The 15,351-nt window shown below is 42.2% G+C and overlaps 2 protein-coding genes across 3 annotated transcripts in view; both read left to right on the forward strand.

The window, feature by feature from the left end:
* Window positions 1-256: 256 nt before the first annotated feature.
* On the forward strand, window positions 257-2,962 carry LOC115046503 (U8 snoRNA-decapping enzyme). Its single transcript, XM_029506929.1, has 5 exons — window positions 257-321; window positions 408-539; window positions 656-696; window positions 2,195-2,429; window positions 2,507-2,962. The coding sequence occupies exons 2-5, from the start codon at window positions 408-410 to the stop codon at window positions 2,750-2,752; spliced, it is 654 nt and encodes a 217-aa protein (XP_029362789.1). The 5' UTR covers window positions 257-321; the 3' UTR covers window positions 2,753-2,962.
* A 1,515-nt stretch (window positions 2,963-4,477) lies between these two features.
* The window catches only part of arhgap4b (Rho GTPase activating protein 4b), a 28,900-nt gene continuing 18,026 nt past the window's right edge, over window positions 4,478-15,351 (forward strand). For both annotated transcript variants that reach the window (XM_029505886.1, XM_029505887.1), the window contains exons 1-4: window positions 4,478-4,706; window positions 11,281-11,631; window positions 12,754-12,925; window positions 13,006-13,168. In XM_029505886.1, coding sequence (XP_029361746.1) covers window positions 11,562-11,631; window positions 12,754-12,925; window positions 13,006-13,168 — 405 coding nt within the window. In that variant the 5' untranslated portion in view covers window positions 4,478-4,706; window positions 11,281-11,561. The remainder of the gene's footprint in view (window positions 4,707-11,280; window positions 11,632-12,753; window positions 12,926-13,005; window positions 13,169-15,351) is intronic.

Raw genomic sequence — 15,351 nt, forward strand, 5'->3', positions numbered from 1 at the left:
AAACTCAAACACAAGTCTAAACGAGGTACAAAAAGAGGAACGCGGAGCAAATGACATAAACTTGCTGCAAAAAAAGAAAAAAAAAACACAAATGCATCCTCATCAAATTGCAAATAGAGAAACGATGCAAACCAAGAAACCATCTGCAAACGGTGTACTCCAAACCTGCAGGGGGCGCTCTGAGCGTAACAGCTGACTGAACCACGGGGTAATGTGACTTTTATTGGACTGTATGTACTGTGATCATATCACTGTACAACACTGCACGTGACGTGACGTATTACTTGCTTCAGTCTGCACTGTCGATTCCTGGATTGGAGGGTGAGGCTACAAAAAAAAAGAGCACACAAAGTGACCAAGAAGCTTGGAGTTGTGTCATGTTTTCCTTTGTTTATGTGGGCATGTAGATGGCGAGTGGACAGTTCACAAGGGAAGAAGCGTTGCTGTGCCAGGGTTGCCGACACGGGTGTCATGTGATGCTCTATGCTGACACGAAAAGTCGACTGTGGGGAAGAACTCCCATCAGACATATAATACTAGTAAGTAATACTAATACTAGTAAGCATTAAACACACACTTGAGTAAGCATCTCTGCCCTTGTGTGTGTGTTTAGAAAAGTGTGTGAGTGTATAACAGCCTCTGTCATTTCCTCCAGATGCAGATGCGTTATGACGGCCTGTTGGGTTTCCCTGGCGGGTGGGTATTTCCTACTGCTGTTTTGCTTTATGTGCTTTGTTTGCCTGAGCGCTGTCCTCCCCTTCACAGATGAACCTGTTGAAAGATTTAAATCCTTATGATACAGAACAAGCATTCACATATTGTCACAAGTATACTCTTACCCCACAGTTTCCTCTGTGTGGTTCCTCATTTTTCCTTAAACCCATTTTATCTGACACTCTATGTTTAACTGATCTTAATATGAATCACTTGTGTCTCCAAATTTGTGCGTTAAAGTAGGTGCTGACATTATTTCAGGATCAATATTAGCTAACATTGTGAAATTATATAATTATTATATTATGTAATATATTGACAAGAAGAGAAACTGAAAAATGTATGCAAGTAGAAAAAATCTGCAAATGCAAATGGAAATAACTGTCAGAGCCATCACTAGTTTCATGATAACTTTTTTTTTTCTCCAAGGAAAACAGGATTAAATTATTCAGAATATGAGATCAAATCATCTCAACATCATGAAGTTGGCATTGCAATAAGTCAGACCAGGGCGCAGTGTTTATAAAGTTTCTGACTAACAAATCATTGGTCACAGAGGTGAATAAAGATAAATTTAGTAAAAAAAAAAATACTATTTATGAAAAACGAACTCAAAATAATGACTCAGAATCCGAAATCTGTTATTAATCCACAGACACAAATGCTGCCATTTGGTATCCATTTTCTAATAGTCTATCTATTAGTGTGGATCCATCTATTTTCTGCAAAAACCTAACCTAAGCATCTAGCTGAAGCGTGCTTCCAAAACAAAACTCTGCAGTCCACGTTCTTCGTTTGAAACGTTTACTGAAAAATATTCCTCCAGTTACATAAGAAAAAAAAAAAACTGCATAGTAAGGCTGACAAGAACAATAATTGTGTACGAACAAGTGTGCACTCTTACCTCCATAGCTTCACTCAAATAATTAAGAAACACACGTGTCACATGATACATCTTAACCAATATAAAAATATGCTGAGTGCAGTCAATATTAGTCCTAAATAAACATACTGCAGTCAAGCTATGGAAATACTTATTATATTTAGTTAATCACAATCTAAAAAAGGTCAATTACTTACCACTTTGTTGCTACGGTACAAATGGCTCTCACAGCAAGCTTTAACTTTCTGAAGTATTATAATGCCATGGAGTGTTGTAATGAGGAGATCAGGCCCCTGGGGGGCAGCAGTGGACACCTTTCCTTGGCCACAAGAATATGCCGTCTTGCAATTGGCTTTAACGCAAAATTCAATAACTTGGGACTTCCTTATGATTTTAAATTGTGGTCTTGTGACTTCAGACAGAAGCAACAAAGCAACCAAGTTTTGGGCCCTGAAATCCAGTCATCCTTCAGATCAGCTTGATTTTTTTATCCCTGCTCTGAGGAGTCTCAGGGGAACAGTGCAGCTGACATAGTTTATCATCTTTCATATCTGGTCTTGACGTTTGACTGGTGACACCTATACCCTCACACCTCAGGCTTGTTGACCCAAAGAAGGAGACCCTGGAGGAGGGCCTTAGCAGGGAATTGTTGGAGGAGGTGGGTGTGGCTCTTCCTATCTATGAAGAAGATCATGTGGTCGCAAATTATGCCCCTGCTTCCTGCTCTAAGAGCCTTCTAATGGCCCACTTCTATGTGAAGAAGTTGGAGGAGGAGCAGATCAGGGAGGTGGAGAGAGCAGCTGCATCCACTGCAGCAGACCATGGACAGGAGGTAACGTGTGTGTGTGTGTGTGTGTGTGCGCGCGCACACGTGAGATTACCTGACCCTTGTGCCTGTTCCTCTTTCAGGTCCTGGGAATGGTCAGAGTCCCGATCCACACCATGAGGACAGGTGCGGGCCTCTCATATTTTCTGTCGCACACATTCATCGGCAACGCTCGCTCCCAGCTTGTGCACACTCTTCTGCGCCTCAACATGGTCACGCCTGAGGAGTTGCACAAAGCCCTCACACATTCTCTGAAGGAACACACACGTACCGCAGAAGACCTGAAAGCAACCCTTACAATGATAGAAACCAAGAGGGACCAATATTAAAAGAAAATACACTCACGCCATGTTCATCTGTTAATTCTTCTCATGCACGCTCACCCATTAGCCATCATCCAAACAATCCTTAACTCACACTAAATGTTACACACATTGTCACACTGATGTCGAGGCAGTGACTAAATGCATGCTGTACATAAAACTATTTGGGTAAAACACGATCAACTACTTTACTATTAATGTCAATAAAATGATTCACACTGACTGTATTCTCCATTGTTACTCCTTTCCTTATAAACATGTTGCAGAACTGAAATTTCAGTTATATGAGATGAAATTAATATGTATTGTAGTCAATTCTGAATGGGTATGGCATACTCATCATAATTGCGGGAATTTTCAGTGTCTAGCAAGCTGCTGACAGTCTGCACAAAATCACAAAAAAAAGGCAACACAAGACAATAAAGACTCCTCAGGACTCTTCTCCCTTATATGGTGCTGCATGTGCTCCCTGACAGGATCTCAGGGGCACGATCAGATGAAATCTCTGCAAACAGGTGGAAGTCTTTGTCCACCTACGCACTAGTCACATTTTCTTGGTGGTTTCTCTTTTATGAAGTTGCGGCAGCAGTGCTGATGCAATCCAGTGGATTAATTACATCCGTGACATACTATACAGCCTGCAGACGGAGATTTGATTCTGTCTAAGTGTACCCCAGGTGCACATAGTACGGCTTCACCAGATGTTAGTAACCTCATTCTCAGACAATATAGCTGGCAGTCAGCCAGAGCAAAGACGATGACCATGATAGCTACTTTTAGTGCATAACGTGCTTGTGTCCAATCTTTGCTTTTGCAGTAGGCTCACCATGACTGGTTGAATGTGTAAGTGAGCACAGTTTTTATCTGTTGATTCATTAATCAAGCAGCAGGTTGGTTGACCTGCTATCTATCAACCTCAGAGTTGTATAAATCAGTTGACTGCATATTAAAGATCGAGGAGGATCGGTGGAAGATGGTCATTGTCTGATCTGTATTCAGCTTTGTAGAACACCAAAGTGTGTATTTTATTGTATTTTAAAAGGACAGATACGTCTGTCTGTTACAAGAAGGTGCTGACTGAGTTTTGTTGGAGCGGGCGTGAATACAGTAATGCGAGCAGAATTCAATTGTGAAGTGCAACGTGATCTGCTGTTGATGCGCATTGTTAGTGTGTTTTTCTCAGCTATAAGAAAAAAAAAAAAAAAAAAAAAAACAGCACCACATCCGGCACAGTAGACGGATTGTACAAAATACTGCTGTCTGTGGTCTTGTGTGTGTGAGTCTTAAGGCTTTCTAGTGTGTGCGTGTGTGTGTGAAGGATGGGTGCTTGCATGCTTGAAACAAACACGCACGCTTGCGTGTTTGTTTCACGGTTGCATCTTGCAAAAGATTCTGTGAGGAGAGAGGATCCTGTCATGTGATGGTGTAAGGGTGAATAATACAAGGTCATCAGAAAAGGCGTTTCGAGAGAGAAAAGGATGGAGGGAGGGAGGATGGAGGGAAAGCAGTGCATGCAAAGGATGGACGGATGGAGGAGAGAGTGGGAGAGAGGGATGCTGAGGGAGAAAGGCGGTATATTCATAGCAGCAGTGGTATTTATAGCTGCCCAGAGGAGAGGAGAGAGAGGGGGTGTGGCTTCGGTGGTGGCTCCCTCACCAGAGAGGGAGAGAGGGAGAGAATGGGAGGAGAGAGAGGCAGCACCAGCGCCAGTGAGAGAGACCCAGAGAGGGGAGGCTATTTGGCAGGAGAGGGAAGAAAGAAAGGAGGGGAGAGCTGTTTTTGAGTGTGTGCCTGAGAAATGAGAGAGAAAAAGAGAGAGGGGTGAGAGAGGAGGGAAGTGAGCTGAGAGAAATCTGTCAGATTCAAACACACTGGTCTGTATGTGTGACAGAGGGATGAAAAGAGGAGGAAAAGATCAGAAGATCAGATAGAAAGCGACAGCAGAGGACCACAAAGTAAGGTATGTGAGACTGTCATGCTGCTCCTCAATCCAGTAACAGCCTGTGTGTGTAAATATATCCGTGTGTACGCTTGTGTACATGCGTGACCAAAGTGAATATGCCTGTGTGTTTAAATATAGTTTAGTGTTTTAAAGGGACACTGTAGTCACTTGGGGGGGTTTCTAAGTGGACAAATGGATGTGGGCTACTGACTGTTAGTGATATGAATTATGTAATATGTGTGCACCATTTTCACTGTTGATGCTCTGTGCATCCACTGTGTGTGTGTGTGTGTGTGTGTAATTACACTGAGGTGTTTATGTGGCTATTGTGTGAAGCACTGCTTCAGTCCACTGGCCATATTGGGGTGATTTACAGCCCTTGTAAATACAACTCAACGCTCCTCTGCTGTTAGAGCAACGGCACCTTAAGCCCTCCTCCCAGCCACCTTATCTGTTTATCACCTGCACCATTGCCAGACAATTCAGTTACAGGATGAAAAGGATGAAAATAAGCAAATGGCTTAAACGGGCTTCTGATAGCTACATATAAAGCAGGATTCCCTTTGTGCTGCTGGTATCACATGAAAAACAAAAACTGATGGTAATGTTGGAGAGCAACCTCCTCTTGGCAGGATCATTTTCTTTATTATTTGTTTCTTTGATGAGGTGAAGTTTAGTTAAACCCAAGATGGAGACACTGTTTAAATATCAATTTGCAGCTTCTTACACACACCATGGTTGTACAATGGTTACATTCTCTGCTGACTTGTAGTCAAAAACCCACAAAAAAGCACATTTAAAAATAACCAGTCTGGTTTAAGATGCAAATCCTTGACCTCAAACAACATGGTGGTTGATTAAATTAATTTTACTGCACCAGACAACTAAGAAATCTGATGTTCAACACAGACTTCTCTCTCTCTCTCTCTCTCTTTCTTTTTTTGTTTAAAGATAAATTATTTATTTCATTTTGGTTGTTTACTGTGCTCCCAAAGTGATGCTAATTCCCAGGTACATTCACCTGGGAGTTGCTGTGGGCAGTAAACATCACATGACATTACAAGAGCTTGTAATAGGAAGCAATGTGACAAACATTCCCAATGTTTGTTCTGGTCTAGTAAAATCTATTCGAATCTTTTCATGAGCTAAACACAGGAAACACATTGTGCAGAAATGCTTATTTGCAACTATACCCAAAAGTATGAACATCAAAATACATTCAAAGTACTTGAAATGCACATTTTAGATTAATTGGGTTGCCTTATTGTAAAATAGGCTTAATTATTCATTTATAAAGCATCAAAGTAATATTTTATTATTAATTGTATCTAAAATAGGACTTGCACAGTATTTCCACTTTGTCCTTTTTGTTAATTTCACAGTGAGATAAGTGCATTGGAAACAAGCAGAAAAATTATCTGTAGTCAACCGTAAATTGAACACACATTAGGTCTGCCATAGACATTGCAAGGGCAGAAGTGACGATTTCAGCAGAGCCGAATCGTGGATGTAGGCAGCTTTACAGCCTCTTGGCCCTTACAGTGCCCCGTTCTCACTTTTTTCTTCCATTTTACACTTAGGCAGTACTACAGGTTTGCACTGCACCAACTTTACCTATAAATGATATTTTATGAATTGAAAAGTCTGAAACATTTTGCTTTGATGGTGCTGACTTGCCCTCGATGCTGCTGCGGCTACCAGGGCGAAATCCAAAAAGCATCTTATTTAAACAAACCCGTGGCAGTTTACCATGTTATAACTTCCTGTTTGCAACTGCACCTGCTGCTGAAGCAGGAGCTGAGAAGGATGTGAGAGTTTAGAGAGAAGGAAACTGTCTCAGTGACAAGATAAAGTTAGATTTCACTTCTAACCATGGCTAATCTTGCATCATCTTAAGTTTCAACACAAGTTGAATATGAAGCCTGCAGCTAGAGCCAGTCTGAGGGCATCCTACCTCTTGAAGTGTAGTCAGGTCAGCAGTATGAGATGCATTCATGTTTTTTCAGTGCAGCAACTAATGAATGAGTTGACGCCATTTTTAGCTTCCACTGGTTAAACTAGATCTATTTTGGTGATCTCCTATGACAAGGTACAAATAATATTCTTCTCCAACAAATTAAAAGTTAAGTAAAACTTGCATGGCTCAGTTATATATAGTCCGCTGCTAAAGTGTTACTTGGTCTGTTAAGGTTTTGGTGGCTAGATTGATATCATAGTTTATCTGATGTCAATGAATCAGCTCATTGGTTTATTACTGTGATCTCCTGTTATACGAAATAAGCATAAATTAATTCATTCGTTTATCTTCTGCTTCTTATCTGATTCCGGGTCGTGGGGTTGCTGGATCCAATCCCAGCTCACACTGGGTGAGGGGTGGGGGATGGGGTACATCAGTCCATCACAGGGCCAACACACAGAGACGAACAGAGATGAACAACCACTCACACCTACGGTCAATTTAGAGTCACCTGTTAACCTGTTTGGATGGTGGGAGTAAACCCCTGCAGGCGTAGGGAGAACATACAAACTCCACACAAAAAGGCCCCAGGCCTGGGAACCGGACCCACGACCTTCTTGTTGCAAGGCAACAGCAGCAAAAGTTTCTGGAAATGACAGCAGCGGAAGTTGATGTGATGTGAGATGCGTTTAAAGCTAAAATTCAAAGAATTATAATCTGCAGTAGAGACCAAGGTGTGTTGCTAACGGTGGAGCAAAGTCTGATCCTACGGTTCCCTTGGTGAATCTGACAGCATCCTTCATCACTCCCTTTTTCCTGTTAAACACTGACCTTTTTAAATCCACATCATCACCCTTTCCAAACAAAAGGGGAATAAAATATGATGACTTCATCCCATTTTTTTTTTTTTTTTGGCCTTCTCATTCCAGAGACATTATACAGCTATTTTAACAATCTGAGCAGCACATCTCATGCCGAGTAAACTGTTCTTTATGTACAAAATCAATTATTGAAATAGCCAGGTATTGTACATTGTCCAGCCAAATAACACAATTAAAAAATAAAATGCACGACAGAGGCCAGCAGCTGTTATTCTACAGTCCTCTGCTCTACAGGAAACACAGTCCTGTAGTGCAAAAGCTGCTGTGGGTCCTGTCTGTTGTTGATTATTTGGGCTAATAAAGTGACACCTTCAACACACTCAGTGAGGTACATGGTTCCTGCAGACTTTTTTTTTTTTTTTTTTGCATGTTTTTCAGTGAGACCTTCTCTATTCCACAAACTCTTTATCTGCTGCTCCCTCCTAAATCACAAGCAGCTCCATATTCTCCCAATCATGTCCCCATCTCTAAGAGCCTCTCCAATCAGGACATCACACAGATGGGAGTCTCACCTGACTCTACAAGACTTGTGGTGGCTGGCGTGAACATACAGCTCTGACACAGATTAGCACGAAATCATGTTTGACGGTGCTTATCTGCTGATAACGATGACACTTCACCTCCCATTCATACTGCTACAGCTCAGCTGAACCCTTGAGTTTCCCAAATGGCAGCTTCTCAGGATGTGAGATCATCTGGCTAAGCGTCCCATCTACACCCATGTGTTTTGTTTTCTGGCATTTTGCTTCGAATGTGCAACGATTTGGCTTCTTCCGCATGGATGAGGGATGGCAGTCAAATTCAGAGGAACCAGCTCTTAAGAGGCAGCTGTAGGTTTCTATATAATATAATGTGACACACAAGATAACGCTCTGTACAGTAACGGGGCCAATGTAGCACAGAGTGATTTGCTTCCAGCAGTGTCAGGAAATCCCCATATAGTATCAGCCAGTATATCAAACACAATGTCCCACTTGTATCCTGCATTACTTCTGCTTAGCACTTCATTTTTTTTCTTTAGAGGAAATTAACTGAAAATCCCCTTAGTGGTAATAAGGAGCTATCACACTGCACCGCATGGATCCTCTCTTGTCTTCAATCTACTTTATAGTCACCCCATATATCACATAACCTTCTTCTCACTATGACCTTGACTTTAAGCATGAAACATCATTCTTCGATAACCTCACATCTTTGCCCTCTCTGCCCCTCTTTTTCTTAGTCTTTTGCTGGATCTCTCACAACCTCTCTTCTCTTTCTGAGATTACTGACGTATACCGTGTTCTGTAGACATTAAGGTTGCATGCTCATTAAACCCTCTGAGGCATTCTGCAGCCCCTAAGGTCTCAGGGCCTCCACAGTCTCGTTCGTAAACATCTCAGTCTCTCTCATTCTTTCTCTTTTCGTTCAGTATGTCTGGATTCCAACCACCACACAGTTTTGGGTGAGAAAATGAAAGCAGGTGCCGGTCATACACTAATTTAGCGAATGCTCAACCAGTGTATCGTATGGAACATGTGGATCATTTCTCTGTTTTTCTTCCATGTCTTCCAAACCGAGCCCTCTTTTCTTCAAAACTACATCGACCACCTACACTAACAAGATCAGCTTTTCTTCAGTTAGGCCAGTAGTGAGTGTGTTCCTTGTCACAGTTTGTTTCAGTTACTGCTTTTAGGCAAACCTAAACTATTGCTTGAAGCTTCTGTAGGAACAATGCGAAAGCAAAGCCTCTTTGACACAGGATGTGGGTTGAAGTTTCCTTTGCCCCTTTGTGTGTGTGTGTGTGTGTGTGACATGTGGTGTAGGTATTAATCACACTGTGTAACAATCTGTCTCATAAATTTTTATGGGGACTTGTCTTCCATGGTGACAAAAAGCAAGTCCCTACAACGTCAGGTCAGGGTTAGGATTACGGTTGAACTAGTAGTTAAGTGGTTTGTGTTTGTCTGTGTGTGTGTGTGATATGAAATTTAAAAGCTAGATATGATGTGTGTTTTAGGTCGGTGCAGTTTATGCTGACTAATAAGTGTCCATGCAGATTACTTTATCTAATGTAATGTCAGCATGCAGTCACATGCATGTAAGGCTAATTCGAAATGTTGACTAGCTTAAATTCTGCAGTGCAGGATCCTGGCTTTCCCATCCTCTCAGTACATCCCACCTTCTGGGAAAACATCATTGGTACCCTAGTTTTTTTGTTCAAAGGCCTGATCCAGCTGTGAAGGATTTATTTAGGGTGCCCCTGGTTCCAGATGTAAAGGTTTACCTTTTGCAAAGACAAATTCCTGTGACCTGTCCCGTGTTTGAATAATACAAAGCGATTTTTTTGGCCTCATATTTTGTGTGAGAATTAACAAGTGGCCCGTCTGTAGAGGTCCATGATATTTCACCCCAAACCACCCGATGCACCAGCAGTAACCTGGCTACGAAATCCTGTGTAAATTGGAGAATGTTTTAGTGTTTTTATGTTCAGCTCAGACTGAAATCATAACTTTCTGTTCCCTCCAGTCTTTCTCCCGTTTCCCGTTTAATATTCATTTATGAAGCACCGGGATGGATGTGTCAGTTTGTTCTGAGAAGCCCAAATCTGCATCCAATAAAATCTTTCCACTGATTTTGTATCTGGGCTGAAAAATGTGCAAAAATAAAAACATATTGTAATTACCTCATTTCATAATGATATGAACCATGAGCTGCGTTTTAACTTCCACTTAAACATTTTATATGATAATGATTATGATGTGTGTTTGAGTTCAAACTGAACCAGCACACTCTCTTATTTCTGCTGCAAACAATGCAGTGCCATATTGCAATTTTGATTATATTTGGATTTAACAAGTCCTGCTCACTGCAGTCATGCTGAAGTTGCAATTCATCCTCTTTAAGATTTGAGATGCGATTTTTTTTTTTGTTTGTTTGTTTGTTTGTTTTAACTGTCGTAAACAGTGTCAGATATCATCCATTTCCTCTGCATAAGACATAAAGGCGCTTCATCATTTTAATGTGTACACAACATCTCATCACCCAAAGATATCAGTGTTAAGACAGTTGGTAAAATAGTGAAAATTCTAACTTGAATGCCTATTACTTGAGCGAGTTCTCTTTGTCAGCTCGACTGAGGTAGTGACAACAGGCTGAGAACTAAGCCACTTCTCATGGTTAATGAGACTGGTGCAGTCCCCACCTAAGCCTGTGTAAACAGCGAAGGTAACCCACAAACCAACTGTGAGTTATGTTTTAATGCATCAATGAACCACGAGTCGCAGGATGTCTGTGACACTCTGCAGCTTTGACCTTTGCCCTTTTAGAAAACATGCTCTGCTTGTTACAGCACGTTTACAAAAACATCATTGCAGATGTTTCCTTGTTTATTTCACCATTATCTTTATACATGCTCCAAACTTCGATCTTGACACACTGAACGTCCTTTATTACTGCTGTTACTCATCACCTCTCATCCTGCCATCCCCCATCCTCCATCCTCTCTCACATCCCCATCACTCTGCCCTCTTACTGTCCATTCTGAGCTCTGCTCCAATCTCACTGTCCGTCCTATTAAATCTCTCTATCTGGTGACACTGTCCCTTTCAGTTTCATCGCTCTGCCTTCATTTGTCTTCCTCTGACTCTTTCATACTCTGGTTCTGTCCCTCAGTAAATCTGTGTCTCTAGCCTCCTGTTGTTTTCTTGTCATGTGCTTCCTCTCTGATTGTTGTTTTTCTCCCCCCTTCCCCCTTCGACTGTCTTCTGCTCAGGTCAGTTCACCTATGGATCTGCATTCATACAAGAAACCCAGGGGAATCCAGGGACACATCGACCCGATTGTCATCCCCACCAAGTGCAGCCGATTGACACTGATGCTGATGTACGCAGCTACACAGCTGTAGAGCAAGGAGGCCAGAGGGTTCAAGGGTGAAAGGTCACAGACTACAGAGGAAGAGCAGGTTCTGGGGCTGAAAGGGTTACGGGAAGATACGGGAGAAGGAGCATTCGAGGAGTAACGTCTCATTGACGGACGAGGGTCAAGGGGTCAAACATGATGACAGCACATGGAAAGCTGAGGAGGGAGAAGGGGAGTCTGGCCGAGTATGAATCCCAGATGAAAGGTAAGCCATTGTGTATGTGTGTGTGTGTGTGTGTGTGTGTGTGCCAGTTTACATTGCTGCACTTTTACACACCTCTATTTGCGTTTGAGCACTACTTGGCATGCATGAATGAGAACAAGGTGGGCATTCATGCATGGATGTGCAGTCACTTTGCACATTCATCCAGCCATCTACTCCCTCTAAACGCCTGTGTGCAGACATACAGTGGATGTTTTCAGAGACATTGTGATAAAGTCAAGTTTGATTGGAGCTTGGTCACAATCCATGTGAAAGGTTTCCTCCTGTCATTAGATCAGAAAATATTAAAACCCTAAATCCTAAATCCGCATCAGAGCATTCGGCCTGAGAAGACGTGAACTTGACCAAAAGTGGCATTGCAAGATTTTCACATGACAACAGCTGTGTGTGCATCATGTGCTGTGTTTTGGAGCGTGCATGCTGCGGCTGGCTGGCTCTCTGTACTGTACTACAAGGGTGTATTTATAGTCAGTATTAGAGACGCTGTCTCCTCAAATCCAGTCAGCCCAGGGCTGTGTACTCACACAGAAGCAGAGAAAAAGCGTAAAGAGGGGAGCAATGGGGTGGGCACAGCAGTCAGGGTGGGGTGTGGGGGGGTAAAATGGGAGCTGAGAACAGATGAAAAAAGTTAAGAAAAAGAGAGAGATGAGAGGGCAAAGCAAGGGTGATGTTTGTATTAGCCTTTTCTCATCAAATCGCAGTGCTGCTGCCTTAACTGTGCTTGGAGTGTGATTGGAGGGCAGTGTGTGTTAAAAGGTTATATTGGGTCATTACAAGTGAGCTGTCTATGATAATTCATTCCCCGCTGCCAATTATTCTGAAGGAAACAATCACCCTCACAAACGACAGCAAGTGTCAGATTTCTGTCAGACTTCTGGAACCCACAGCGTATACACTACCAGTCAAAAGTTTGGACACACTTTTATATGTATATTATATATATAAAGAGAGAGAGAGGGGGAGAATTTGGGTCGAAATTTGAACATAGTTTGATAAAGACTGTCAGTGGGGACCAGGGTTCAAACCCAGAATGAGTGACAGTGTTGCCGAAATCACCGTCTCCTATTTCCTCTGCGTGTCTGTGTCCCTGTCCGTCTGTGTCAGACCTGCGGGCCCAGCTGACAGACCAAATCAAGATTTTAGACTCTCAGGTGGAGGTGAAACAGCAGCAGCTCTCAGACCTCTCTGAGTTTCTCCGACGCCGAGGTGACATCGAGGCTGAATACGCGCGTGCCCTCGACAAACTTACAGAGAGGTTCACCCACAAGACTAAGAAGTGAGTGTGTGTACATTTGTGTCTTCGCTGGTTCTCAGGTGATTCCGAAGTGTGAATGTGTGCACTTTTTTCTCCTCAAGGAAGGAGCAGTGGGGTCAGTCTGTGTGCCAGGTCTGGTCTGTTTTGCTGACTCAGACTCGTCTTGAGAGCCGGGAACATGCAGCACTGGGGGACACCTGCTGCAACACACTCACACAGAGACTGGTGCACGGCACAGAGGATACACACCGTCTGCACAAACGGGTGAGCAGACAACCATTTGTAGAAAGAAATGCTGGATGCAGTTGGCTTCAGAAAGCTTCAACTACAGGGCCAATAAGTATAATTAAATGTGTATAATCTGTGTGCACACAAGCCATGCATCCTGTTTAAGGACGCAGAAATCTCAGAATGAAGCAGTATATATTCATAGTTTTCCCTTTAACCTTTTTTTCCACATTTTGTTATGTTGCAGACATTTTTAATTTCGTCAGTCTACATTGAATACTAACAACAAAATTTTCATCCCAAAAAATCTGAAAGATGATCAAGAGGAATGGGTTAGAACCTGAGTCAAATTTGGTGTCAAAATATTTCAGTTTTTCAGAATTTGTTTTCACTTTTTCATGATAGAAAACTAAAAATCTTACTTTGATTTTGCACAAAGCTCTGACATAACAAACTAATGATATATTTTGAACTCGTGCACTGTAGCTGTAGCTTAGGGTTACTATTCTCTAGATATCAAAAAAAAAAAAAAAAGAAAGAAAGAAAGAGAAAAATCAAGTAAAGTCAACCAACGTACAGAACCGGTCGAGACCCAGCAGTTCTCCCGCTGAGAGCAGCTCCGGGTGATGGTGGCAGGAAAAACGTCATTTTTTTTTCTATGAGGCAGAAAATTCACAAAGAGCCAGACTCAGGCTAGGTCAGGAAATACCTGGAGAAAGCAAGCTCAAACCTTAAACAAGGTGTTAAGAAAACATATTCTGATTTTGTGTTTGTGTTTGTTGGCGGTATCATTTCTTCATACAACACAACATAAGAATGAGTGCAGCTGTTGGCTGCCAAACATGAAAAGTGAACTATCTCACTGAATAATCTCTTTTACCCTCAAGGCACCTTGGGGCCCAAACGTGCACATTTGCTTCTTTTTGACTTTTGAGTTTTGAAAATACAGGGAAGACAGGTGTTCGGTCTGATTACCCCCCTTCAACCACCAGGGCCAGCAGAGCTTCATCACATTAAGCTTCAATGGAGGCCTGGCTCTCTTACTTTGCACAATGTATAACAATACAAAAGCGGAAAACCATAAAAATGGCTTGGTGTGCTGGGATTGATATAAAAGAGTGGTGTGAATGTGGCTGAGACTATATTTTTGTGTGTTTTTGAATTTGGCATCATCAAAGGCCTAACGGGCTCTGTTTATGCACTTTCTTGATCAAGAGAGAGCCTCCTCTCCCCTATTGGATATAAAATAGCATGTTTATTCAGGTGCATGTTTGAAAACACTTTGGCTGGTCATTTCTCCCAACAGCCATGAAAAGAATCCTGGAACTAAAGGAGGCTCTTACTGCAGTCATGCAATCCTCTGAGGAGAGTGAGCAGTTACTGAACAATATGTTACTGTGGAGGTTGTTACTAAGAAGCATGTTACTGAGGAGACTGTTACTGAGGAGGATGTTCCTGAGGAGGATGTTACTGAGGAGATTGTTACTAAGGAGGATGTTACTGAGGAGGATATTACTGAGGAGGATATTACTGAGGAGACTGTTACTGAGGAGATTGTTACTAAGGAGGATGTTACTGAGGAGGATGTTACTGAGGAGATTGTTACTAAGGAGGATGTTACTGAGGAGACTGTTACTGAGGAGGATGTTACTGAGGAGACTGTTACTAAGGAGGATGTTACTGAGGAGGATGTTACTGAGGAGGATATTACTGAGGAGACTGTTACTGAGGAGGATGTTACTGAGGAGACTGTTACTAAGGAGGATGTTACTGAGGAGGATATTACTGAGGAGACTATTACTGAGGAGGATGTTCCTGAGGAGGATGTTACTGAGGAGATTGTTACTAAGGAGGATGTTACTGAGGAGACTGTTACTGAGGAGGATGTTCCTGAGGAGGATGTTACTGAGGAGATTGTTACTAAGGAGGATGTTACTGAGGAGGATGTTACTGAGGAGGATATTACTGAGGAGGATGTTACTGAGGAGGATATTACTGAGGAGACTGTTACTGAGGAGGATGTTACTGAGGAGGATGTTACTGAGGAGGATGTTACTGAGGAGGATATTACTGAGGAGACTGTTACTGAGGAGGATGTTACTGAGGAGATTGTTACTAAAGAGGATGTTACTGAGGAGGTCGTTACTAAGGAGGATGTTACTGAGGAGGTTGTTACTAAGGAGGATGTTACTGAGGAGGTTGTTACTAAGGAGGATGTT

This window comes from Echeneis naucrates, chromosome 7 (genome assembly GCF_900963305.1).
Source record: "Echeneis naucrates chromosome 7, fEcheNa1.1, whole genome shotgun sequence".
In the NCBI taxonomy this organism is placed as follows: Eukaryota; Metazoa; Chordata; class Actinopteri; order Carangiformes; family Echeneidae; genus Echeneis; species Echeneis naucrates.